General features: G+C 44.9%; 1 protein-coding gene across 1 annotated transcript; it reads left to right on the top strand.

Annotated features, from left to right (window-relative positions):
• On the top strand, nt 1-27,315 carry XKRX (XK related X-linked). The gene is made up of 3 exons (XM_020802114.3): nt 1-368; nt 11,216-11,475; nt 25,825-27,315. Exons 1-3 carry the CDS (start codon nt 1-3, stop codon nt 26,568-26,570), a joined length of 1,374 nt encoding a protein of 457 aa, XP_020657773.2. The 3' UTR covers nt 26,571-27,315.
• The last annotated feature ends 495 nt before the right edge of the window (nt 27,316-27,810 follow it).

A 27,810-nucleotide genomic window follows, 5' to 3' on the forward strand; every position in this document is an offset into this window, starting at 1 on the left:
ATGGACTCTGTGGGGGACACCTCCATCGGAGAATGGGCCTCCGACCACCAGCCACCTCCCAGGACCCCCAGGACCCATTCCCGCCACGTGATCCGCAAAGTCGCCTCCAAAGTCGTGACCCAGACGAACCCGCCGTTTGCGATTGTCTTCGTCACCCTCCTGTACTGTGGGGAGCTGACGGGGGCCTGCGTGGTGAGTTATGCCTACAGCCGCTCCAACGACCTCTTCTGGCTCTCCCTGACCCTCCTCTTGATGCTGATCCCTGCCGTCATGGACCAGCTCACCCTCATCTTCATCCATCGGGACCTGACCAGCGACAAGCCCTTCATTCTTTTCATGCACCTGGTGCTGTTGGGCCCTCTGATCAGGTGAGCTCTGCTTTCTTTTCTGCGCCTCCTCCTCCTGCATCTCACATGCAAGAGCGCGGCCTCAATATGATCATTACATGCCATCAGAGTGGCTTCAGATTTCAGAACGACCTGCTTCTGAAGGACATGAGATGTTCTAGGTAGGGTTTACTGTTGTCACACACTGCTGGTGAGTTTGTGTAGCTGAGTGTGGATTTGAACCCAGGCCTTCTGAGTCCTAGTCTAACCCCCTGTCCACACTGACTCGCTCAATCAAATTTACCGCCATCAGGAAACTTGGTAAAAGCGCCTTATTTTGAGTCAGACCATTATGTTAACTAGCAGTGGTTTTCTAGGCAAAAAGACAAGAATCTTTCCTTGTTGGAGATTCCAGGCGTCAAACTTGGAACCTTCTTCAGGCAAACTATGTGCTCTACCACTGACCTCTGTAGCTTTCTCCTGATGACGTAGGGATCTGTTCGTCCAGTATTGTCCAAACAAGAGATGTTCCCAGCCCTACCAGGAGATGCCAGGGATTGAACCTGCGACCTACGTCATGCAAAGCAGGTGTTCTGTCGCAGAGCTACAGCCCCTTTCTTAAGACAGGTGGGCAGAGTGCATCCATCCAGATGTGGACTACAACTGGATCAACCTCTGGAGGGTCACCCTTTGCCCATCCTTGTCATGGAATGAGAATTTAGGGAGGTTTCTCTTCCTGAGTCTGACCATTGGTCCACATAGCCCAATATGGTAGATGCTGGCAGCAGCTCTCCGTGGTTTTCTGCAACTGTTTCCTTGCTCTTCCTGTGGGATTGGACTTAGAAGGGGCCGTATAACTAAGCGATGACTTCTTCCCGACCGGGAGCCGAGGGTGCTTCCTCTAAACCAGTGATTCCCAACCTTCAGTCCCCAAATGGTCTTGGACTAAAACTCCCAGAAGTCTTCTCCACTAGTTGTGCTGGCCAGGATTTCTGGGAGTTGAAGTCCCAAGAATGTTAGGGGACCCACGATTGGGAATAATACACTCGGAATGATGTGACCGAGCTTTTTGAAACAAGCAAAAAAACCTGTGCCAGTGCACTTTGCATCTCTCTCGGGCACCTTGGCATTGGACCCCTAAGTCGACGCTGTTGTCACTCGCATGGCTTTATGCTGAAGAAAGCCATTTAGATAGGATGGGCCAAGAGACATGATGAAATTAAGGAACTGTAGACTCGGGACACTGTGGTCTTTTCCCAGCTCCTTCCTTCCCCCGCTTTCAATGATATGGTGAATTAATTCCTGGATCAAGAACTGGGTGAGCTGTATTTGTTTGGGAGCCCTTGTGCTCATCCTGCGGAGCGGGCTGCCTGGGCCACCCGCCAGGCGTCCTTCGGAGTGCTCGAATTCGCTGCCCAACTGGGAAGCTCGGTTCGCACACACCCAGCTCCAGCCGTGACCCTCCCCTCCCCAACGATGATGCTCGCCTATTGGAGCAGAAAGGACTGAAACAAAAGAACCACCGTGGGACCCACGGAAGCTGGAGAGTCCAGAGACTCGCTGGCGAGGTTGCCCTTTTGCACGGCGATTTCAGAAGGGCCGATAAAGTGCGGCTCTGGCTGTTCCTCATAGGGTGAATTGACACCCACAAGGGAGACGTAACCAGATCTCCAGAGCCCTTTCGTTTTCAAAGAGAGGTGTCTGGCTTGGCAGACCAATGCAGGAGGAAGGATTTTTTTCCTTTCTTCCTCCCCTAACCTTTTTGTTTTGTTATTGCAGTCAAAATCCTCGCCGGCAAAGGTGCCATGGCCAAGGCTTTGGAATGTTCCTTCTGGGGAATGACTGGGAGATTCCGGAGCTCCTAGTCTAAAAACAACAACCGGTTCTCAGCCGTGGCCATTGGTTGTGCATGGCTGGAAAAGACAGGCGTGGTTCACCTTAGACATCATCTTTGCCCGCCTTGCCATAAGCTCCTCTTTAGTTTGGTCTCCCTCCCTGTTCTTTTAAGTGTCCCTTTAAAATTTTTCACCCACTTGGTCCAAAACAAAAGATGAATTCCAGAGGATCCTTGTTTGGGGGTTTTTAAGCCCAGGGAAGGAAATCTGTTGCAGCCCTTAATGTTGACGGACTCTGACCACACATCAGCCTGAGATCGCTTGACCGGTTTGAGAATAATGGGAATTGTAGACCAGTCAACGCTGGAAGGCCACAACAGGTTCCTCCGCCCTTATTCTAAAAGGGCTGCTCTGCACACTTCAGACATCCTTCAAAGGAAAACAAGTTTGCCTTCTTCCGGAGGAGAGAGGCCGTGTTCCCAGAATGCTTTGCTCAGTCCAAAAGTCCTTTGGTACTCGAAGATTGCCATGCAGGGAATCTAGTCTGTGAGTCACCTGCCTTCCAGAACGCGGGAGAAACAGTCTGGAGATTTTCTGCCACTTGTTAAGTCTTCCGCTCAGAGCAGAGGTTGGAATTGCTAGGTTTTTTTGTACAACAACTCCCAGAATCCCCAGTCATCACAGATGGGAGTTATAGGCAAGAAAGCCATGCTTTCATCTGTTCACTGGGTTAGTTGTGCTTCCTGCTGTTTCATTCATCTAGGGAGAGAGGGAGAGACATCCTTTTCCGCAGTGTTCGGAATTTGCAGTTTTCCAGTTTTCTTCTTCCACAAGTTAGCAGACAACGTTCTGCATTCTTTATGTCCAGCCAGGCAGGAGAGCAATTACAAACGTGGAAGGCAAAAGGGCTATTGATACTATGAGTCACGGCTGGGGTGCCGGGTGGAAAAAAAAAACCAGGGGCTGTAATTCTTCACTTTGCTCTGCTTGTCCAAACATTTCCCTTGAAGGCCTTCTGTGTTTTCATTCTCTCCTGCAGTGTGAAGCACAGTTGCTCAGTCTGTGCTGTTTTTGGCTTTTTTAAAAGAGCATTTGTGATGCTGAGCACCTGTTTTCTTCATTCTTGTGGATGTTGATATTGTGAGATGGGTGCGAAAGGGAATTAAATTACGTATTGTGACATAGTTTTTCCATTTGCATTATAGTGCCCTGGTTAAATTCTTCATCTAAAAATGGCTTCCTGTGCTTAAAGTATCTGTAAGAATATTCTGATGCTGTCCAAGTGCTGGTGTAGGGCAACCCCCCCCCTCCCCGGGTCTGACAGCATTTCCTTCTGGTGATGCTCCGGGACTATGCAGCTTGGCCAAGACCTCACCTGTGGCATGGCAGGTGATCTCAGCAGCCTGGGAGGCTTTGGATGATCTTAAATGGATCCTCTCGTAGAAGACCCAGTGGGTTCACCTACCCATACTAAATCATGTTGCTAAAACAAAATAAAAGTCTGGACATTGGCTTCTCTGCTGAAGCTCAGTTATGAGGAGAAATTAAAAAATAGTGCCAGGCCCTTGTGTCTTTAACACAGCATGGAAAAATTGCTTTTCAGACCATGAGTGTGATCACTTGAACCCAGAGCTCACATTTTGGACTGTTTGTGGCATGGTCTGGTGTGAACTATTTTCCAGGGATCACACAGACGTATGGGCAAAAGTGTGCTAAGCCAAACCTAGTTTGTGCCAAGTTGAACTATTTTTGGTCCAGCAGCACGACATACTCTTTTTTTGGGGGGGTGGGGGGCACGCTGTAGCAATTCCCTGATGGACAAAATTGTCGCAGTTAAGGAGAGTGCCCCAGTAAATTGTTGGCGCTATTGCAACCTCGCATGCTGCCTTTAGTAGGTTTGGCTGGGAGGAACCTTCTAGGGTGCGGTGATGGTCTAGCCCTAACCAAGAGTATCCTTCCCTGACTCTGGATTCAAAGAGAGCCCACCTCTCTGCTCGGTGTCTTTTTCCCTCTCTTTAATCTGTTGAGGTCTGCTGCTGAAAGCAGTCATGTTTGTCAATTTGCTGTGGGGCGAAGAGGCACCAACCTTGAATGTGTTCAGAGTTTCCTTCTTTCTATCAAGTCCTGTTGCTCAAATAAAAGCCTACCCCCTTCCCCACATTGACACCATTCTCTTCTTCTCCCTTCCTTTCCTCTCTCTCTCTCTCTCTCTGCGGCACTTTTGCATTGTGATTTGAGAAGCATGAGCTCCATCTGATGCTGCACTCCAGGGCAGAGCACCCCATGATGCAGAGCTGCTCTGGATGATCTCAGCGAGCCCCTCATCCAGAGGCACAGTGGGAGTTCGAACTCCCAGCCTCGTCTCCACAGCTGAGCAGAGTTGCTTCTGTTGCCTTTGTTAGTGCCTTCTCTGTGGTGGCCACCTCACTGTGGAACTCGCCCGGCAGAGGTGTGGCAGGCCCCTATCCCTCCTCAGCATTCGAAAACAAGGGAAGACCGAAGTGTTCACTTAGGCCATATATATATATATATATATATATATATATATATATATATATATATATATATATATATAGATATAGATATAGATATAGATATAGATATAGATATATATAGATAGATAGATAGATAGATAGATAGATAGATAGATAGATAGATATAGATATAGATATAGATATAGATATAGATATAGATATAGATATATAGATATATATATATAGATATATAGATATAGATATAGATATAGATATAGATATAGATATATAGATATAGATATAGATATAGATATAGATATACACACACACACACACACACACACACACACACACACAGAGGCAGATTCATAAAGAAAGCCACTTTGTATTTTAAAGATATAAAAGATTTTCTGCTAAGACTGTTTCACTGGGTTTTGTGAGTCACTCAACTAATCAAAGAATGGGGAAAATATCTATATCCCACGATATATAATTTCCACAATCCCTTGTTGATTCATAGAGTCCAGTTAAATGGCTAAAATGGAAAACCTGTCACGTCTTTAAAACACACCAAAGGATGCAGAAGCCAAACAGAAGCAGCAGCACTTAAACCAAACTAAGCTAAAGTGGTCAGGACGCTTCCTAAAGATGCTCTGGAAGAGAACTGTTTTAGCTTCCTGCCTAAAAACAACCAGGAGGGAGAGGGTCCTACATTCATGATGCCACTGCAGAGAAGACCCGCCCTACATAATCTTATTTATTTATTTATTTATTTATTTATTTATTTATTTATTTATTTATTTATTTATTTATTTATTTATTTATTTAATTTATATCCCGCCTATCTAGTCAATAGACCACTCTTCCACTGTACTTCAGAGAGTGAGGGCCCTGGGTCACGACTTCAAAATTGGAAAATGTCCAGGTCCCAGAACCATAGAACAGTGGTCCCCAACCTTGCTCTTCCAGACGTTCTTGGACTTCAATTCCCAGAAATCCTGGCCAGAAGAGGTGGTGGTGAAGGCTTCTGGGAGTTGTAGTCCAAGAACACCTGGAGGCCCAAACTCATTTAGCTCAACCTCTGACTGATGTTGGAATTAACTCACTGGGAGTGTGTAGCATAAATATTTCATATTACCTTGAAAACCCTATGAGGGTCACCAACAGGTAGATGCTACTTGACGGCACATGACAACAACAACAAAACTGTGCCAAACTTTTGCCAGCTTGGTCCTGGAGAAACCGTAGGTGCTTCTACACTGCGTTTTCATTGTGGTTATGGAATGCCCTATTTACTGAAGCGTATGGAGGTCTGGACATGATCTTCTCTCCTGGCTCTCCCACTGTTATATCTTTTTTTTCTTTTCAGAGAAAATGTATTAGGCACACAGGATGAAATAGGTTCACGGATGCTTTTGGAACAGTGGGCAGAAAATCTTTTGAAACTAGCCATTGGAAAGAAAATAGGATAGAATAGCATGGAGCTGAGGAAGGGGTGGGGGAGAAAGGAAAAAAGAAAAAGAATGCATTTACCTTCCTAGAACTGTGTGGTGATTGACCTGGATAGATGATGGCCTAGGAAAGCTGCTCCATTAAAGTCAGCTGACCCTCCTCTCCCTCCATCTTGGTGTGTGGTGTGTTTGCCTGGCCTGTCTCTATGTGCCTGCAAGCGGGGAATTAACTTTACGGTCGATCTAGTTGTAGTTGTAGGGATAGGATTGGTTTCCTGGAATGGGTGGAAGAGGAAAATGCTGGGGAGGAATGGGAATGTTGGGGGTCAATGATGGAAAGGCGCTTTTTTTTTTGCATCTTTGAAAAAAAATTAGATAAAAACAGAGTGAGTAATAAGAACTCTCTACCTAGAAACAGGGCTGGCCAACAGACTACTTGTGGGCTCCAGGTTGCCCCTGGGGTCCAAATGGAACCTCCCTCCCCCACAAATTTTAACAATGTTTTTGGAAAAAAATACAGCTCAAAAGGTGTTAGACTCAGGAAGCTCCCTAAATCACAGCGTTTCCACCCCATCCCACTAACGTCACACTGCCCAGCTGTTCATGTCTGTCATCCACATGTTGGCCCGCAGATGATCATTCCTCTCTGGACTGCAAACAGGCCATCCATGCCTTCATCCTGTTCTTTCTTTAGCCCCTTTCAGTCAAGGGCCCTGCCCTTCCATTTCTGCCTCCCTCTTCCCTTTTCGGTGTCTAATTAGTGAGGGAACAGAGCTGAGTTGTGCCTCCTGTTCTATTCTCAGTATCTGGAATTCAACAAAGAGCCCTTTTCTGTGTTTGCTGTTTGCAGACGGCTCCTCCTTTGCCTCCCAATCTGTGTGATCATTTTTTTTAAAAAAGTAGCAGCGCACAAGGCTGTTCATTCATTCATTCATGACAGCCCAGCGAGGCCTCAACTGAAGCCCAAACCCTTGGTCTGGAAATTGGCTTCTATTCCGGTGCTCAGTTTTGGAGTAAAGAGGAGCAGGTCCTTGAACATGTGCAGAGTTTCCTCCTTTCTACCACCAGCCCTCCCCTATCCAGAATTAGGGAGCAGGGCTTCTGATCAGCCTTGAGTCCCAGCCTCTGCGGTCCAGAAATTGAAAACACCGCCATTCTCGATGGACAGTTTAAGGTCAAAAGCTGGCAGTAACCAGAACCCATCTGGGGAAAAAAACATGCGCAATGAGGATGATGCCAGTGCTTCCCTCCTTTGCTGCAGTGTCCATCATGCAATGCATTTTGCTACCAGCATTGGATCATGCAGTGGACATCCTGGCAAAGGGGGAGAGGGACGGGACCGGTTGTGCATTTATTTTCCCGAAAGAACATCTTGACCCTCATGTCTAGCTGAGATAAGTTCTCACTTGCCTACCAACCTATGGAAGACCAATCTAGCGGAAGCCCCTGCATCTTCATGAAGAGACTTAACCCCTCCAGACAGTTGTGTACTTCATGAAACAGACTCTGCTCCACACAGCTTTCCAGGCCAATCCCCCCCCCCCCCCCAATAGCATTTTGGCTCTGAGGAGCCCTGAAAATCACACGGTGAAGAAATAGCTGGCTCTCGAAAACGGCTCGCAGGGGTATCTCTTCCAAGGATCAGGAGCCATTTTGACACAGGGAAGGATAGGTAGGAGCTGCACGTATATCGCTTCTGCTGAGAAACAAGGAAGTATGTACTGTAGCAGAACTGTTTTTACAATATTAACTTACAATGGTCATTAATTACATATGATAGCCCTGGAACTATGTTGTGTTTTATTATAGGCTGTCAAGTTGCACCCGCTTATAGCAACCCTGATGGAGTTTTGAGATAAGTGAGATATTTAAGGAGTGGTTTTACCACTGTCACCCTCAGCATGTTTTCATGACTAAGCAGGGATTTGAAACCAGTCCTAGTCCGTCAGTCCCTCTTTAAAGTGCACCACACTGGCATTCCCTAGAATTATAGCTGGAACTGCTGACTCTTTAAAAAACAGCAATTTTCCAAGATCTGTGGCTATAGCTGTGGAATACATGCCTCACATCCGTAGATTCTGTAACCTCTGAGTCTGGCTGGGCGGAGGGGAATAGACCTGGGCTTCGTTCCTAGAGGATGACATCATCCTGTCTTTGGGAGGTGAGCAACTTGCTTTGATCCGTCTGCAAGGACGAACCTACCATCTCCCCTTTTACTGTAATTGACTCTGCTGGACCACGTAGTGTGGGAGGATATTCCCACATTCTCGCAGAGATGAGCAGAGCTTAGAAAAAGCTCCCCTGGTTGAGTTTCCACCTCAAGAACGCTTTCTCTAGCTCCTCCTGAACTTTTCCAAACTTTGTGTCATCTGTGACAGAGGTGCAAAAGGACAGAGTCCACCTACTGGTGGATCTCTGGATAGTTTGCATTCGGTCATCAAGACTTTCCCAGTTCTCTAATGAGAGTGATGATGTAAGAAACATAGTCCGCCTGATCTCGGGTGCTGAAAAACAACAAGAACAAACATGTGCCATTTCGGTGGCAGACCAATTTATGTCATTGGACACCTCCATGGATTGCAATTGCATTCTTCAAACACATGATATACAATACCTGCGCCATAGGTTTATATATCAAAATGGTTGAAGAAATGTGTTCAGAAGAAAATCAGCCTCGGAGAGAGAGAGAGAGAGAGAGAGAGAGAGAGAGAGAGAGAGAGAAGCATTCTGAGAGTTTTACTAACAAAAAGTAGCTTTTTAAAGCTCTAATGCTGAGATCAATCAGAAAACATACTGGACTCAAACTGTAGGCGGAGTTAAGATGAGAAGTGAGTCTTTTATTTAGGCTAGCCTTTTTCTTTTTAAGAAACTGTTTGTAATTATTAATAATAACCATATGCTGCCGAGCCAATTCTCTCTTCTGGCGACCCTTTTTTCAGGGAGAGAATACTCAAATGTGGTTCCCCATTCCTTTCTTCTGGGAATGCCCTGGGGACTGTGCAGCTGGCCCAAGGCTACATGGGCTAGCATTTCTCCTGGGGGGCACAAGTGGGGGATCAAACTCCTAACCCCAGGCTCCACAGCCAGATACCTAAACCGCTGGGCTGCCAATTCCCCCCCCCCCCCCACCAATTCAAGCATTGGGTCACTGTTCAGAATTTGTGGCATTTCAAGCTGAAATGTTGAAGAACATTTCACTCTAATGTTCCCCTGTCACTTTTACCTCTTCTTTTGGGAAGAAACCACCTGCCCCATCATTTAATGCAACTTTGGGGTTGTGGACAAAAAACATGTAAGGATTTCATGGTTATTTTCTGGTTGTGTAATCTTGTCTCTGTCATATCATCGTTTTTCTTTTCAAGGGTGTGTGCTTTTGCATTCTCCTGCTTTGCCTTCAGAGGCATTTGTGGGCGTTGCTCCTTATTTATGATTGTGGGAAAGTCTTGAGCAGGGATTATAATAGGAAGCGGCATGTTTATGACATCATTTGCTTATAGCTAAACATTAAGATCCAAAGAGACTGTTGTGGTTACTGCTTGGGCAACAAGCGATAATGAGGCGGAAGTCTAGAGTGAACTGGGCTCTTTGATGACCCTGCACAGAGGGGACTTTCAGAATCCAAATGAATTACCATATCTCTAGGTTCTGGGTGGGCTCCCAATTCTATATCATCTGGAAATGGGCCCAGAGTCACTTTAAGATTGTCTGTAGAACTTTAAAGCTCAAGACAGATAGAGTTCTGTCCCTGTCCTGAGATAGAGGGAGTTGTTTCCCTCAGGTGGCAGATAACCGCAAAGTGTTGAAGGAGGAAGCTATGGCCCCTGCAGCTTCCCCTGAACCCCCAAAGCTAGCGTAAAGCTTCATATTCAGGGGGAGCTGCTGCTCTGTAGCCAGTGGTGAAGATTCAGCTGTCCATACAGTCCACATATCGTCTTTCTTCTTCTTCTTCTTCTTCTTCTTCTTCTTCTTCTTCTTCTTCTTCTTCTTCTTCTTCTTCTTCTTCTTCTTCTTCTTCTTCTTCTTCTTCTTCTTCTTCTTCTTCTTCTTCTTCTTCTTCTTCTTCTTCTTCTTCTTCTTCTGCCTTGGGTAGCTAAATATCATAGGCTAGCTCTGGGCAGAGTGCATACAAAGCGAGTTGATGTTGGATCCTTTCAGCTATCAATATACAGTGGTGCCTCACAAGACGATGTTAATTCGTTCTGCGAAAATTGCTGTTTTGCGAAAACATCGTCTTGCGAAATGCGGTTCCCCATTGGAATGCATTGAAATCTATTTAATGCATTCGAATGGGGAAAATAGTCGTCATCTTGCAAAAATCACCCATAGGAAAACCATTTTGTGAAGCGCTGATCAGCTGTCAAAATCGCTATCTTGTGAAAATCGATCCCTTAAAAACCGTTTTGCGAGTCGCGGACCTAGCTGTAAAAATCATCGTCTTGCGAAAAATGGTCTTGAAAAAACCCCATCTTGCGAAGCACGAACTAAAACATCGTCTAGCGAAAATCGCCCATAGGGAAAATGGTTTTGCGAATAAACCGTTTTGCAAGGTAATCGTCTAGTGAGGCACCACTGTATTATTTATTCCATTTCTATCCTGCCTTCCTTGGGAGCTCAAGGTAGTATGATCGGTCCGTTGCCACTTCTCCCCAGAGAAAGAGAGAGACAGGGGGAGTAGCTCAAGGTCACCCAGTGAATTTCACGGCTGGGGTGCAAGTGTGTGCCTCCAAATTTTTATTCAGTATCCTGACCACTATACCTAACTGCCTCTGAATAGGCACTCGTTCTCTCTTTTCCACGTCAATGGCATTACTGTGGCCAGAAAGAAAGGGAAGGATTTTTGTTTTTGAAAACAAACTTTATTATATAGGCAGCTAAGATACTTTTCTTCCAATAGGCTTTCAGTCTTTAATTTCTTACTTTCGTTTGTGTTCTGTTGCTGGCTTTTAAAGATCTTGCATTTTAACCTTTTAATATTGCAGTGGTTCATCTCTTGGTTTAGTTTGTTGTTTTATTAACTGCTTGGGAGTTTTAAAATCCTGCCAACGTCTCAAGTGCATTTTGCCAATCGGATAACCCCCGAGGTCTGCTTCGTTAATTAATTCATTAAAACATGCTCTCTTGTGTTGCAGGTGTTTAGAGGCCATTGTGATATTCTACCGGTTAGGTCGTGAGGAGGAACCCTATGTCACCATCACTCGCAAGAAGTATATTCAAAGCAACACCGAGATTGAGCTGGAGCAAGAGGTGGGCCACTCTGTGCGCAGATTGCTCACGCACCGCAATGCCTTCAAGCGCATGGCCGTCATCCAGGCCTTCCTGGGTTCGACACCACAGCTCACCCTGCAGCTTTATGTCAGCGTTGTGGAGCAATACGTCCCCACTAGCAGAGGTAAGGGTGGATAATGGGAACCTGGAAGGTGCCCTCTACAGAATCAGGGCCTCCCTGTCTCTGGCCCAGCATTTCCAGCTCTAACTGGCAGCACTAGTTCTTATTCATTCATTCATTCATTCATTCATTCATTCATTCATTCATCCATCCATCCATCCATCCATCCATCCATCCATCCATCCATCCATCCATCCATTCATTCATTCATTCATTCATTCATTCATTCATTCATTCATTCATTCATTCATTCATTCAGCTTTATACCCCGCTCATCTAGACCAAAGGTCTACTTCAAGGTTTTAGGCAGGATTTCTTCCTGGACCTACCTGGCTTAGGTTCTGAAATCAGACAAAATCAGTGTGTTCAGGATGGTATGGTGGTATACGGACACAGGATTAGAACTGGCTATGAGGACTCCGTTTTTAGCTGGAATCCAGCTTTCTTGCCCAGGGCAAGCTGATTGCTCAGTAGTTTTGGCCTCTGGGTGTGGAGCCAGAGGTTGGGAGTTCGATTCCCCCACTGGGCCTCCTTGACAAGGGGCTGGACATGATGATCCATAGGGTCCCTTCCAGCTCTGCAGTTCTAAGATGATGGCGATGATGATGAGAGTGGTTCTCCAACAAGTGACTGCATTCTAAATCTCTCATTCTCTCTCCATCTTTTTTTTTCTCCTCCTTTCTCCAGACATGTGCAATACTTAGACCTAGAGCAGCAAAAAGTGATACAAGGATAAGGTGATATATAAGGGTTGTCGGGGGCACTTTTGAATTGGAGTCAGGGTGGCAAACTGGAATCGCCTCCCTGCATTGCCGGTGATAAAGGGCTGTGGGAATTGTAGTCCAAAACACCCAGAGTGGCGAAGATTTGCCATCTCTGAACTAAACCTTGAAAAAAAAGCACTTGTTTATACAACAGTTCCCAGGATCCTGAAACCAACATGGTCACTGGGTGATTCTGGGAGTCGTAGTCAACTGAGATTAATCTTCCAAGCTCTGCTTACGATACCCGTTTTATTGCAAAGGAAGGTTTACTCTATCAAAAGCAAAGCAAAACAATAAAACAGAACAAGATAAAACCTGAGCAATTTTTAAATGGATTTTTAAAACTATAAATGCACGAGGCGGAAGTTAGGAAGGAGTAGTGTATATAATGACATCATGGGTTAGGCATATACCGTATTTTTCCATGTATAAGACGTCCCCACTTTTCTAATCCAAAATTAAGAAATCTAAGTGAGGCTTAGCAAGTGTAGGGGGAAAGGGATCAACGTATTGCAGGATTGCTTTGATCCCTGCTTTCTCCTCCACTTGTTTTTGTTCTCTTCTCAGCTTACTTCTGTGTATAAGACGACCTTCAATTTTGAATCTAAAGAGTTTAGACAAAAGTATAGTCTTATACACAGAAAAATATGACATCTTAATTTAAGGTGACTTCAACAAAAGGATTTGCTTAGAGATGGTGTAGGTGAAGCCAGATATTCGTGAGAGACAAGAGCAATGAAATTTTCTGACCAGGGAGAAATAGTCATTAGCCTTGAACTGGGACTCTTCTAGCCCCAGTGAAAGCTGGTTGGTTCTGGTCACATTGACTGTCAGTCAAGTTCCTAGTCACTGGTCATGCTGGTCCAAGGGGTTCTGGGAACTGTCCTCCAAAAATGTGACCTTACAAAACTGCTTGGGATGTCTTCAGCATTGCAGAGGAAGACTTTCTCTTTGAAAGCAAAACTCAGCAAAAAACAGAGTGACACCTGCAGAGGAAGAGGAAGAGGAGAAAGCATGCGATTAAAAATAACTATGAATTGACATGGTCTGCTGAGGTGAGGTTGAGCAGCACCTCTACCATGAAGGCTGAGCAGAACTTGCTTCTTCATAGATGTAGAAGGTCAATGTACTGGGTTCTGCTGATAACAGAAAAGAGTTATTGTCTTTACCTTTCGCTTGTGGGTTTCCAGAGGCCCAGGGTCAGCCCTGAGTGAGGAGGCAGACTTAGGTTGCGTTGTTGAAGGATTCACGGGTTATTGCTTTATTCTTTTATTGTTATATTTCATTTAACAATCAAGGTTTGGGGAGAGGCACAAGAAGGTGAACCTCTCTCCCTCCAAAAGATTTGCTTGGACTTGGTAGACACAGAACGAACGAATATTCAGGAGAAGTCAGAATGGTTGCATTTTCTGACCCCTGAATGATGGCAGAATGTTTTGAACTAGGCGTCTTTTAGCCCTAGTGAGAGCTAGTTGGTTCTGATTGTGTTGATCATTGGTTAAAGTCCCAGTTCCTCAAAATATCATAAGAGATATTTACACCTGTCTGTGCCAAACTAGCAGGGCTGGCTTTGGGTATTCTATACTGACTTTGGTGTAGGTTTAAGGTTTTGCCTCGGGCAGAAAAATGAGCAAATGCTGACCTATTTATTTGATTGAACACTTGCCTTTCCACGAAGAAAGGAACTCAAGGCAGCTAGTGCTAGTAGAACATAAAGTTATATTAGTAAAAGCAAATTTTTGATAAAAACATAACCAGAAAAGAAGCAAGTGAGAAGCACAAAGACATAGCTAAGGTGTAACAAGTTAAGCCCCTTTCAGATTCCCAGCAGTTTGTATGTGCAAAGTCTGCTTGAAGAGAAATGCCTTTGCCTGTCTGGCAGAAGGGCAGAGCGGGAGCCAACTTAACCTCTCAAGAGTTTGGGGAGCAGCCACGGAGAAGGCCCCGTCTCACATTCCCACCAGACATGCTTCCAGTGGTGTAGAACCAAGAGAAGATCCTCCCCAGAGTTCTTAAAACTCAAGGCAGGATCACATGGACTAGATGGCCCTTGGGTTTGATCCCGGGGGCTCTTGTTTATATTCAACCCCCAACTTTAAACGATGCAAAAATCAGAACACAAAAAATATTGCAGAAGCACAAACAATTGTAACAGCCTCTCTCCCAAAATTTTGATTTTCCTTCTGATATTTGGTTTAATTGAAGGCCATTTATTCATGGCATTTCTTATTTGATTAAACACTGCCCCTGTTGTTGCTGACAGTAATAATTAAAAGACTCTCTGTTGTTTCTATAGGCTTTTTCTCAAAGTTTATATAAACTTTGGATTGCCTGATTTTTCGTGAGCCAGGAGGCAGCCTTAAGATGGCTGGTTCATCTTGGAAGCCAAAGAAAAGGGGACTTCAGTTTCCAACTCCCCCCTCACCTCCAAATGTAAGGTATTTATTTTCAAAGTTAAAGGTTCCCCTTTACATTTAGTCCAGTCGTGTCCAATTCTAGGGTGCGGTGCTCATCCCCATCTCCAAGCCGTAGAGCCAACGTTTGTCTGTAGACAGTTTCCGTGGTCACGTGGCCAGCGCAACTAGCCACGGAACGCCGTTACCTTCCCACCGAGGTGGTACCTATTTATCTACTCGCATTTTTACATGCTTTCGAACTGCCAGGTTGGCAAGAGGTGAGACAAGCGACGGGAGCTCGCTCCGTTGCGTGGATTCGATCTTACGACTGCTGATCTTCTGACCTTTGCAACACAGAGGTTTCTGCGGTTTAACCCGCAGCACCGCCACATCCCTATTTTCAAAACACAAGGGTTATAGAAGGCAGCTCCTGACTGAAACCTAGCTGGAGCTGTTGCTACATGGTTGCTCCTCCTGGTTTCGTCATATAGCTTTGAACTCCAACACTTATTGGCTCATCATGTTAAGTAATTATATGGGAATCTAGTCCTCTTTTGCAATGCCATAAAAACTTGACCAGGAATGCCAATTTCTGAAACTGGGGGGAGGGGACGAAAACAACCTGATACCACGTTCCGTCTCTCAGCTCCAATTTCTCACCTGCTTTACTATTCATATCAGAGCATACACATGTGTCGAGCGCTTTGAGAGTAAAATAATAATAATTCCAGCAACTGGAGTTGTTCCAGAATCTTTAGTTAAATTTAAAACGATTGCCGAAGTTTCTAATTTGCTTCCCATTTTTTTAAAAAAATCACTGATTTTGCAAAGATGTCTTTTCACTTGCATCTTTTAAGGGCTCTTGATTTTTCGGCTTGACATTGTGGTCCAACTCTCTGCACCATCAAAGCTGAGAAGTTATACAGTGGACCCTCTACTTATGGAATTAATCCGTATTGGAACGGTGGCTGCAAGTCGAAAAATCTGTAGGTCGAATCTCCATTGACCTACAATGCATTGAAAACCAATTAATCCCATAACCGGTGGTTTTTATTCTATTTTTGTTCCATTTTGGGTTTTTTCTGGTCTGTAAGTCGATTCTCCGGCTGCAAGTCGAATCTAAATTTTGCAGCCAGAGAAGTCTGTAACTCGAAAAGTTTGTAAGTCGAGGGTCCACTGTAGTAACAAGAACAACAGTCGCTAACCACAACAATAACAGCAGAAAAGGCAGATCTCTGACCCAGGCTGTGTACAATTTAAGATCTTTTCAACTCTTCTCCTGCTGTTGCAACCTCTGAATTGTTCCTGTTTTCTCCACTTCAGGGGAAATGAATGCAAGTGCAATATGAAAGCCCTTCAGACTATAAGCAAAACTGCTGGGCATTCCATCTTGTATCTCGTGTGTTATGTGCATTTTCTAATCTATTATTAGACATCGAGGAGAGAGAAGAGGACAGTGTCAATTGGAGCAAAGGAGATATGATCTTGCTTTAATAACAAGAGCTGGTTCAGCTCACTGAGTTGGACTGCAGAGTTAGACACGGGGAGAAAGGCCATCCAAGGCCATCCAGAACATGTGCGGTTGATGGAGTCATGCGCTTTGCTACCTCTACAGCCTTGGGCAAACTGCACAGCCCCAGAGCACCAGCAGAAGGAGGGGCTGGCAAACCACACCTGAGTACTATATTGGTAGAAGATGCTAGGCAGGTCGCCATAAATCAGAATTGGTGACACATTAATTTATTACTTAGCTTCAGCTGTGGTCTCCAGATGTTAGGGATTACAACTCCTATAAACCTCACCCAGCAACGGCTCTAATAGGCGTATTAGTCCAAAATATCTCTACTATGGTGAGCTATGGGGATCAGAGAAGAAGGTCTGATGTGAAGATTTGGAGGCAATAAGAGGCACGGCATTGTAGAGGCCTTCTGATGGGACTGTTTTCAGGTGCAGAGCCTGGAGAAATTAAGTTTATGGAATACAGCTTCCCATAATACAGCTGCAGGATTTGGAGAGTAAAGTTCAAAATGACAGCTTCTCCGAACTCGGTTGCTTAGGCTCTCTTCCTCCTTGCTGTCTTCTCACAACCACCCTGTGAAGTAGGACATGATGAAAAGATTGACTAGTGCCAAGTCACCACATGAGTTTCATGACTCCACAGGGACTAGAATTGTGGTTGTAATGCAAATCGTTTGGGGGGTTGCTTTGGTCTTGAATGGGCAAACAAGATCTGTTGGCTTAACAAAAGACCACTCTGGTAGAGAGAGAAACTGCTAGAACTGGTTGGTTGACTTTGAGATAAAGTGAATTGAGATCGTTGTCTACATATTTTGGCTCTCCTTATGGGTGTGCCTACAGATTGTCATGATGAGCATCTGGAAATCTAAATTTATCTTTGTCAAGTTTCCCCAGTGTTTGTGAGAACATTGATGAAAAGGCATTTCAAGCTAGGGTTCAGATCTTTTATCTCCCACGCTGCTTATCTCTAGATTTCTCACTTTGTAGATTTAAAGTAGAAGTCTGCTGGTTTAGAACGAATTTGAAGAGAAGCCCAGTTCGATGGGGAAAGGGCTGGGCTGGCATTCTTTGCCCTGATGGGAAGAAAGAAAGGTAAAGTTAGGTAAAGGTAAAGATTCCCCTTGACAATTTGTCCAGTCGTGTTCAACTCTAGGGGGTGGTGCTCATCCCTGTTTCCAACCCATAGAGCCAGCGTTTGTCTGAAAACAGTCTTCTATGGTCACGTGGCCAGCGTGACTAGACACGGAATACTGTTACCTTCCCACCAACACTAGGAATTGGTGGGGTGAGGAGTGGGGAGGATTCCCTAAAACTAAAACTCGACACAGACTACAACTCCTAGCAGCCTGAGGCAGTGGTGAGGCGTGATGGACATTGCCATGCAGCAAAATTTCGAGGGCCACACTGCCAAGGTTATATGAAACTGTGCCCATATTACATGTTGCTCCATCTATGGATCTATGTCCCACCCACCCACCTTTCCAGTTAAAACATGCCACTAGGGAAATCTCAGGGGTTTTTTTATGGATATCAATGCCATTTCTCAAGCTGAGGCTCGGGTGTGGGGACCCAAATACCATGAACCGAGGCATGCAAACGGTGTGGCTAGAAAATTCTGTCGGAATAAATCTCTTCTGAGTCAGGAGCTTCTCTTCTCTTAGTAACCGAAAGCAGGGCTTTTTGGGTGTGGCTCAGCTTGGGCACCTGTTTAATACAGACTTCTGCCCAACTGTCAGAGGTGTGGTTGCCATAATAAATGTCTATAAAATGGCAGGGCAAACGATGTTTCAACGGCTGTGTTTAACACCATACCCTCTCCTTTCTGCGTGGGATATTGGGGTTGACGTTGCAAACAGAAACACACCCAAACCAAGCCAACAGTTAAAGGAATGGTTAAAGCTTAGAAAAGTTTTTTGCTTTTCAACTACATCAGGGTCTCAAGATTCTGAGAGTTATCGTTCGAAGCAGTTACTTCCCCAGTCTCTCCGGTCATGGGCACACAGACTAGAAAGAGTTTCACAGCATTGGGTTGGAATAAAGAGAAAGTTGAAATACGGTGGTGCCTCACTAGACGATGATAATCTGTTCCACTGTAATCACTGTTTAGCAAAATCATTGTCTAGCGAAAAGCATTTCCCCATTGGAATGCATTGAAACCTGTTTAATGTGTTCCAATAGGGAAGAATCGTTGTTGTCTAGCGAAGATCGGCCATAGGAAAGCCGCTTTGCGAACTGCCGATCAGCTGTTTAAATAGCTGTCTTACGAAGCTTAGGTCCCGAAAACACCCGTTTTGTGAGCATGGAGGGAGCTGTCAAAATCATTGTCTAGCGAAAATCGGTTTGCGAAACAGGGACCAAACATTGTCCAGTGAAATTCTCCCATAGGAATCACTGTTTTGCGAATCGCTATAGCGATCACAAAAAGTCAATGTCTAGCGAAAAAACTGTCATGTGGGGTAACTGTCTAGCGAGGCACCACTGTATAAGAGTACCTCAGAACAAATGCAACGTGCCTTGCTTTCACCATGGATCTGAGGAGAATCTTCCCATTGAAACTCTTAATGTCTAAATATATGCATTAGACATTAGCAATTGTTTTAATGTTCTAAAATAGCTAATGTGCTTTCTCTATACCTTGTAGTGTAGCTAAACCTGATGTAGCTATACATTGGTCACAGCCATTATCTGCAAAACATCTTCTTTGTTGTAAACAAGGTCTCATAAAACAATGAATACTGGCGGGCTATCCTTTATGTAAACAGGCCAAGGACACCCGATAAACTCTGTCTCGTTGGGCGGATAGGCGAGATGCCAAAGGGACCTTTCAACCGGAGTACATCCTGTAAGAAATGACTACGTAAAAGTAAACTAGTTTATTTTACTTCTTGATTATACCTTGTGTGAGTTTCTATAAAAGCTACCCTGTGCATTCTGGAATTCAGACTTCCGTACTGAAACCTTAGGGTGTGTATGTATTGATTTCGCTGCCAGCATCGACAAATGCTTTCCCGAAACCTCACATCTTAAATATTCTCCTTTATACTGTAAGAGAAGACACTTGACAGAGCAGACAGCAGCTGCCTTAAATTATTTGTAGTCCACACAGAAGCTGTTTTTATCAATGTTTGGGGAAACAAAAGGAAGAGGAAATGTCACAGATACAGAGAAGTCAGTTGTTCATGTATGCACACACCCAGGATGTGAAGATAAGACTTGGGTTCATTTAACATTTCTGTATATCCGCTGGTCCTCTCCCTGTGTCCTAAGAATTTGATGCTTTCTTCTTCTAACAATTTCTTTCAACTTGTTAAGAAGTCAATAAATAAAAACTTCCTAAGAAGCTAAGAGATGGACAGGAAAATGCCAACGATAAACCCTGGCAGTATGACACACATGGTTAGGTAGAATGCATAGTTCCCCTGTGGTGGCAGAGCATGGCACAGGGGGCAAGGTGGCACAGGACCTGCCCGTTGAGTTAGCCCTGTTGTCCTTAAGTGACACGGGGAATCTTCTCCCGTTGCCTGCGTTGAAGTAAGATTCAACTGTAAGTCTGAAGAAACCTATTTGGTTGTCGCTGAAGAATAATCTCTCACATAAATGATATCAGCCGGCCGAAAACCAATTCTTAGTTGCCACTAATTAATGAATCAATGGGAACTTGTTAACATGTGTGTAAGTTTAATTTACTCACTGGGCTGCTCCAGATGGGTTCTTCCAAACTTCTGAGATCTCCTTTTTGCTATTTGTGAAAAGTGTCCGGCTGATGCCTCCCCCTCCCTTTTTTTCTGCTCCAACTCTGATGAGATATTGTAGGCCTAGAAAAGAGCCAGCATATTGGAACACCATCCTCACAAAGATGTGAGAATATGAATGGGAAGCTTGGGTGCTGCAGATGTTGTGACGCTGCCCCCGCTCATCTGCCCTAGACAGCACAGCCAGCAGAGACAAAGAGGGCGGAGGATATGGAGTTCAAGAACATCTGGAGGCGTGTAGGAGCACAGCGGAGCAGGGGCCTTTTCTAGCAGTTGTTGTCTGCCCAGTTTTGAACGGATCTTGGAAATGTTATTCTGAGAGGTGTCAATTCCCAGTCTCCCAGCCTGCTAGATCTGGAATTCTGGAAGTATGGTCTCCGAATGTAGCTCTGATCTTAAGACCTTGATGGAAACCAGGGACGGGCAACTTGGGGGGGTCTCCAAATGTTGATGGATTGCAGCCTACATCAATCCTGGCCACACAGCTATTCAGTTCAACACCATCCTCAGGAGAGTAGGTCACCCCTCCCTGGTTTATATTTATTTTTTCCTCCCCAGATTAAGTTTCTCTTTCTCTCTCTGTATATTAATTAATTAATTAATTAATTAATAGTTTTTTTCCTCCCCAGATTAAGTATATGATATATACTTAATCTGGGGAGGCAAAAAAATTAAACACATACACACGCACACACACACACAACTCTCTCTCTCTTAGTATGAGGAGGAAAAAAAATAAATATAAACCAGGGATGGGTGACCTACTCTCCTGGGGATGGTGTTGAACTGAATAGCTGTACAGTGGTGCCTCGCTTAATGATTGCCTCGTTAAACGACGAAACTGCGTTACAATGAAGTTTTTGCGATCACTTTTGTGATCGCAAAACAATGTTCCTATGGGGAAAATTCGCTTAACGATGATCGGTCCCCTGCTTCGGGAACCGATTTTTCGCTAACAGCTGATTGGCGGTTCTAAAATGGCCACCCGCTGTGCAAAATGGCTCCCTGCTGTGTTTTCAGGACGGATTCCCCACTTTACAGGCAACGAAAATGGCCACCCCTATGGAGGATCTTCGCTGGACGGTGAGTTTTCAGCCCATTGGAACGCATTGAACCGGTTTCAGTGCATTTCAATGGGCTTTTTCGTTTCACAAGATAATGTTTTCGTAAGACAGCGATTTTCGCGGAACAAATTAACATCGTCTTGCAAGACACCACTGTATATATATATATTCTGTGGTGATGTTAGTTGGTGAGAGCACCTCCAGATATTTCACCCATGCATGCAAGAAAGCTGGCTTAGTCCCCAGCAGGAAACAGGCTTTGGACAAAAGTGGAACACGTAAAAGACATAAAAGATCCAAAGGTCATTCCAGGTATACCTGTCTCTCAGCTTCTGGATTTGTTTGATGCTTGCCTGCTTCAAGCCCAGCAAGAGTCACCCACGATCTTGAGCAGAGAGGTGATGAAAAGGAGCCCTACAGACGTACTTAATCATCAGAAGTGTACACTTTGCTGGCCTGGCTGGAGATTGTTTGGAGGCTAGATTTGGTCTAAGAGGCTGCCAGTGGCTGACCACTCTTGTACATGATGTCTCCAGCAATCAGCAAGAGGCTGCTATTTTCAGCAGATGTAGGAATCGGATGACAAGAGAGTGCAACGCTTGCAGTGTCAGGACAGCAAAACTTCTGCTGAAGAGCATTTGGGTTCTGTTTCGGCACTGCATCTACCTATAATATTTCAGCGTAGGTGAATGCTTCTCTCACCTGGGAATCCCCAGTTGATTTGTTGTTTTAATCTACCTACTGTATATTAGGCAGATATTTTGTGTTAGCATAATCCATGCATGGATTATGCGAACATGCTGCAGACACGCTAGTATTTCAGGCCTGAGTATTCAGGATCTCACCTCTCTGGCAGCAGTTAATCTGACACCTGTCCCTGGCTGTCTCTGTCTAGCATGCCTTCTGTCCCATCCATTAAAATGTGCCTTTTCCTCCTGTTGACATTCTGTGAACAGACTCCACAAACTTGTGGGTTCTCCTTTATTTCATAGTAGAACTGTGTGATGTACCAACCGGGGCTTTTGCTGCAGCAAAAGGAGTCTCCCATCCCCATCACATTATCGTTGAAAAAAGTTGAGCATAAACAGGAAAGACTGTGCATGCTATTTAGTTCTGCTACTCAGGACAAATTTCCAACTCAGAATTAAAGGCTTTAATATATAATTTGATTCTAGTTATGCTAAACTTGACTCCAGTTGTGCTAAACCTTTTTCAGTGATAATGTGGTGGGGATGAGAGTCATTTTCTTCCAGCTAATGGGTTGTTAAGTTGGAACTGACTTATACGTAGCAAACCCATTAGGGCTTTCAAGGGAACTGCATTATTGAAGATGTGGCTTTCCTAGTTCTGCTCCACCCCATGAGTTTCCATGGCCAAGTAGGAATTCGAAACCAGGTCTCCTGGGTCCACCGCAACAATATTAGGATTCAGGGATCCCTGGGGATGTGCTGTAAACTACCAACACTGCAGATGTACCAGCAGATCCAGTTCTCCAGAGAATGGAAAAAATACTGTATTTGCTGGCGTATAAGACTACTTTTTTGCCCTGAAAAACATGCCTCCAAGTGGGGGGGTCGTCTTATACGCTGGGTGCACTTCAGTTGGGATACACATAGCTGCCCATAGTGGCCTTCCGATGCTCACCTGGTGCCCATAGTAGCCTCCCGATTCCTGCCCACCTTATTCTACATACCGTCCAGTATCACGCGGTATCCAGCACGGCCGCGGCGAGCATCAGCAGCGAGACAGAGGTGCCAGCCTTTTCAATGTGACCGGACCGTTCTGCTCAGCGGGAAGCAGCGGCACTCCGGCCCGCCCCTTGTCTACGCAGAGCTCACACATGCGCACTTGCGCATTAGTGCTGGTCACAGGGAGATGCAGGGGCGGGCCGGAGGCGCTGTGGTCGCACTGCGGCCATACAATGGTGACAATGAATAGCACCTTTTATTTGGTGTGTGGAAGGTGTGCGGAAGAGGGGGTAGTCTTATACGGTGAGTATATAACAAACTCTATATTTTGAGTGGAAATGTTGGGGGGTCGTCTTATACGCCCAGTCGTCTGTCCTAGAATCTTCTGACCAGAGTGGCAGTGGCCGTATTATATAGATGCTGGGATCTCAATCCAGTTGGGAGCCCTAGTTGGAGCAGGCCCATTTCATCAATGGAATTTTCAGAAGTGTTGATTTGCTATTCAGCAGTTGATCCAGTGAGTCTGCTGTGTTTGGGACTAGCTATTCTATATAGGCTTGGGAGTTGTAGTCCAGTAAAGCCCTGTTTTGAAGCTCTGGTTTGATTGCTGATTGTCCCTGTTACAAACTATTTGTGCAATACCTGTTTCAACAGAGTGGAAGGAAAGGTGGGAACCCAGTTGCATATCATTGTCAATATTACGTGTAATTGACGGGGGGGATCACAATTTTGTCTGTGGTGATGTTTCATGGTGTGATGGCTCAAAACAGGGCCTTCCTGCTGGTGGCCCCCTTATTTTGGAATCCTAGGGAAGTGGGGTCGGCCTCAGTAGCACCTGGTGCCCCTTGTGGTAGGTGAGGCAGAACGTAGAGTCGGGGCAAAAATGGGTAATCCTACTCACACCCCGCGCGTCCTTCTGGATACGCTACCATGTTGAGTTTTAAATAGCTAAAATATATATTTTACACAAGTCTATTTAATATTTTTGATGAAATATGCATGCTCTATTTTGATGGTGACGGTAAGGATGATATTGTGTCCAGGGCTACCTTGGGAGGGATTATTTAAACAGACAGATAAACTGATAAGAGTGATCCACATGATTGTTTCACAAGGCAATCACCACATGACACCAGCAATCCTCTCCCCCCCCCCCCCCCGGTTAATGCTTTCATGTTATTTGGAAGAGGATTTTCAAAGGACCTTGTGGAGTCCATGGCTATAAATGCCTGTCAAAGAATAGTAAATATTAAATTGGTCTGATAAAGCAGGATAGGTATGTGTTAGGGTTCCAATGGGATGTGGAATTCGAATGTAATTTTTCTAGAACTGTAAGAATGTTTTAAATTACAGTTTTGCAACCTACTTTTGAGATATAAATCCAATCAAGAATGGCTCACGTGTCAGATCAGCAGATGGTAATAAAAACTGCAATAGAAGAGTATTTCCTCAAGAAGAAAGCTACAGGGTAGGTGGTCCATGGAGGGGCTGCGTGAAAGTTAAGGGGACCATTTTAACTGAAGTAGGCTTGACCACCTTCTTCATCTGCCTTCTTTGCTCTAGAATTTTTAATTGTGCTTTTTGTTCAGTGAAAGAAGAATGAGAGTAGGGGTGGGGCAGACTGATTTGTTAAAGTCAGTCCAGAATATTGAAACCAAGACTTTGCATATTCTGTGCCACTCCCAAAGTTACAGTGTCTGCGCAAAGAGAAATCCAGATTGCCGTGCCAAGAAATTTTGTGATGCATACTGAAGTGATCCAGAAGTTGCACCTGAGTGTTATTCACCCCCTTCCTTTTTTGCACATTTGATTGCATTGCTGCTAATCATGGGGATGAGTAAATAGAAGAGAAAATTAAAGATGCATTACTCAAATGCCTCTGTTGCTGCAGAGGGCAGAACTAAACCAAACAAGATGATAGGAACTCATTTACTTAGCTGAATAAATCTTCAGATGCTTTCAAACACAGTAAATTACATGTTAACAACAAAAACAGTGGCACACACATCTTAAAGCTTGATACTATTGTTTGACACAAAATATAAAACACTAGAATATTAAAAATTGTAAGTGCATTTTTGAAAGTCCGGTAAATAAAATAAATGTATGTATTGCTGATAAAATCCCACCAGGCATAAGGACTATGATGTAGTTCAATTTAATCAGGCACTTTCTCTCCCTCCGACCTGCAAGACTAGCAACTATTGGGATCAAAAACTGATTAAAAACTCTTAAGAAAAAGAGTTTGTTTGCCTACTGTCTCGTGTGGTCAAAGAATGGGGATAAATATTGTTCTTTGTGGTTGGAGTACACAGTACGTGGCAGTGGGTGAGATCTTCCAGCTCAGCTGTAATGAGCTTAGATTAGAGTGGAGATTTCAACTGAACTTCAGCAGAAGTTTTGTGACCACAGAGACATTACTTCTTGGGACTACAGCCTCCAAAATCCACCATCCAGCATGGCCCATGTTCGGGTGTTTTGGGCAGTGGAGTTCAAAAAAGTATTCTCTGCACGCCCATGGGACAAATGTTTTAACAATAAATGCAGTTTGATTATATTAGTAATTATCTGCAGAGATTGTGGGCTCTGGTGGCCTTCAAGCAGAGGCTGGGCAGCTATGCGTTGAGGCTCCTCTTGATTTGGTTTTCTTGGAGCAAGGGGAGGGTTGGATTAGATGGTCTTCAAGATCTCCTCCAACTCTTTTAAGTCATGTGTGTTCCAGCCACTAGAAACATTATTTTTGTTGTTGTTGTTTAGTCGTGTCCGACTCTTCGTGACCCCATGGACCAGAGCATGGCAGGCCCTCCTGTCTTCCACTGCCTCCCGAAGTTCTGTCAAATTCATGTTCCATCCTTTTGGCTTTTGATACTTCAACAGAAATTGCTGATATACGCAGAGTGCTTTTTTTGTAACTTCTAGAAAATGATGGCAAATACTCAAAGATGGTGACCATCCTGGCGTGGAAGAAGTCACTTTCTGGGCTACAACTCTCAGAATTCCCAGTGGCCGCACTTAGGGATTTTTAGTCAAAAAAATAAATGTTTCTTAGTGCTTCTTGCACTGCATCACATGACCCAACACCACCCCAATTTTGCACCTAGTGCCATACCCATCAGTGCCCGCTTCTCTATGCTCACTCTTCATTTTCTCTCTCTCTCTCCCCTTTCCAGCAGTCCTGATGTGCATCTGTTTGATCTCTGTCACCTATGGGGCCTTAGTCTGCAATGTCCTGGCCATCCAGATCAAGTACGACGACTACAAGATTGTCCTGCGCCCGCTGGCCTTCATCTGCATCCTCCTCTGGCGCTGCCTGGAAATCTCCACCCGCATCACCATCTTGGTTCTTTTCGGGAGTGTCTTTAAACACTACGCCATGGCTGTCGGCGGGGCCAACTTACTGGTGTTCTTCTTCTTGCCCTGGGTCCAGTTTTGGACAAGTGGCGGCCAACTGCCTGACAATGTGGAGAAGAACTTCAGCCGGGTGGGCACCCTCAGCGTCCTGTGTACCATCACTCTGCTCTATGCGGGAATCAACATCTTCTGCTGGTCAGCTGTGCAGCTGAGGTTGGCCGAGAGGGAGTTGATTGCCAAGTCCCAAAACTGGGGGTGCTTAGTTTTGTATTATGTCTTCCGGGGCATGGAGAACAGCGTGCTGGTCATCTGCTGGTACTTCTTTAAGACAGACATCTACGAGTATTTCTGCACCCCAATGGTGGTGCTGCAGTTGATGGTGGCCTATTGCCTGGCTGTCGCCTTCATGCTCTTCTTCATGCAGTATCTCCACCCTTGTCGCCGCCTCTTCACACACAACATCTCTGACTTCTTGGAGTGTGTCTGCTGCAGGCAGGCAAAGGCAGTCAGGCCTGTGCTTCTTGAGCCCCCCTGGGAGCCTGGCGTAAGGCACAGTGTTGTCTGAAAGAAGAGAGTCTAAACAGTGATAAGCCTCACGTTGCAGATAGTAGAAAGACGGACCACACACCTCACGTAGCCTCCGTGCCAGCTTAGCCTGAGGAGACGGGCCTTACATTTATGGTGCTAGTGCTGGGTGTGGCCTCAGACAGCCTCCTAGAGCATCACGTGGACTGACAAAGAAGATCATGGTGGACAATAAGGGTACCGTGTTGTCTTTATTGATCTTCACTCATAGTCAAGGTTTACCAGAATGTTACACTCATCTAGCTGGAGCAGCCATGGGTTTCAGGATGAGCGCCTTTGGCTGACAGAAACGTGTCTGATATGGATGGGACTGTACTGAAATGTCCAGGCGCTGGATGTCCAGGCGCTGGCATGTTTACCGTGGTGACACAGCAGACCTATCTGAAGGATGTCCTGCATGGTTGAATGCAGGATGAGTTTAAGAAAATAGTAACATGATACTTTTGAGGAATAGCTAACGGACATTATGTGTGGTGGAGGGGCCCCTCCTTTATCACACCACTGCCTTCTTTAGACTGGATAGAGTTGTGGGTCTAGTGTTTTCAAGGAGTCAATGTGCAGCCCTTCGCCTTGCCAAGTGTCGCTTTTGGGATGTGACCATTTTATCCTGCTCCTTAATATTTATTTATTTGTTTATTTGATGTGAGAAGGGACAGCGTTGAACTCCAAAGAGCGTTGGGAAGCATTCTGCATTTTAAAATAATTTAAACTTATTTTACCCTTTTGTTCTGCTGGTACTGTCAATGGTGAGCATTGTGACAACTGTTCCAGTTGAAAACTTGACATATCCTAGGCCAGGGGCAAAGAGTGCCTTCTTCTGCTTACTCCCAAATAGTTCTGTAGTTCCAAAGCTGGGTGTTTTTTCATATCTTACCTAGGAAAAGTCAGTTTAAGGGACAGCCAGTTTAGAAGGACTCTACCACAAGGAAGATGCTCACAGTGGCATGTTGAAGCTTTTATTGAGGGCCACCTAAGTTTGATACAGATACACAGTGAACTGGGTCATGGGCAAAGTTTGGAAAATGTACCATATTTTTCCATGTATAAGACACCTCCATGTATAAGACACCCGCCCACTTTTCTAATCCAAAATTAAGAAATCTAAGTGGGGCTTAGCAAGTGTAGGGGGAAAGGGATCAAAGCGCTGCAGGATTGCTTTGAGCCCTGTATTCCCCTCCACTTATTTTTGTTCTCTCCTCAGCTTACTTCCGTGTATAAGA

Source organism: Pogona vitticeps, chromosome 11, assembly GCF_051106095.1.
Source record: "Pogona vitticeps strain Pit_001003342236 chromosome 11, PviZW2.1, whole genome shotgun sequence".
NCBI classification, from domain to species: domain Eukaryota; kingdom Metazoa; phylum Chordata; class Lepidosauria; order Squamata; family Agamidae; genus Pogona; species Pogona vitticeps.

What these genes read in the sequence shown, in the direction of transcription:
- XKRX (XM_020802114.3), top strand. Translation starts at nt 1, where the DNA reads ATGGACTCTGTGGGGGACACCTCCATCGGAGAATGGGCCTCCGACCAC. An exon ending in CTGTTGGGCCCTCTGATCAG is followed by an intron (nt 369 to 11,215) that starts GTGAGCTCTGCT and finishes CTTGTGTTGCAG; the next exon opens with GTGTTTAGAGGCCATTGTGA. An exon ending in ATACGTCCCCACTAGCAGAG is followed by an intron (nt 11,476 to 25,824) that starts GTAAGGGTGGAT and finishes TCCCCTTTCCAG; the next exon opens with CAGTCCTGATGTGCATCTGT.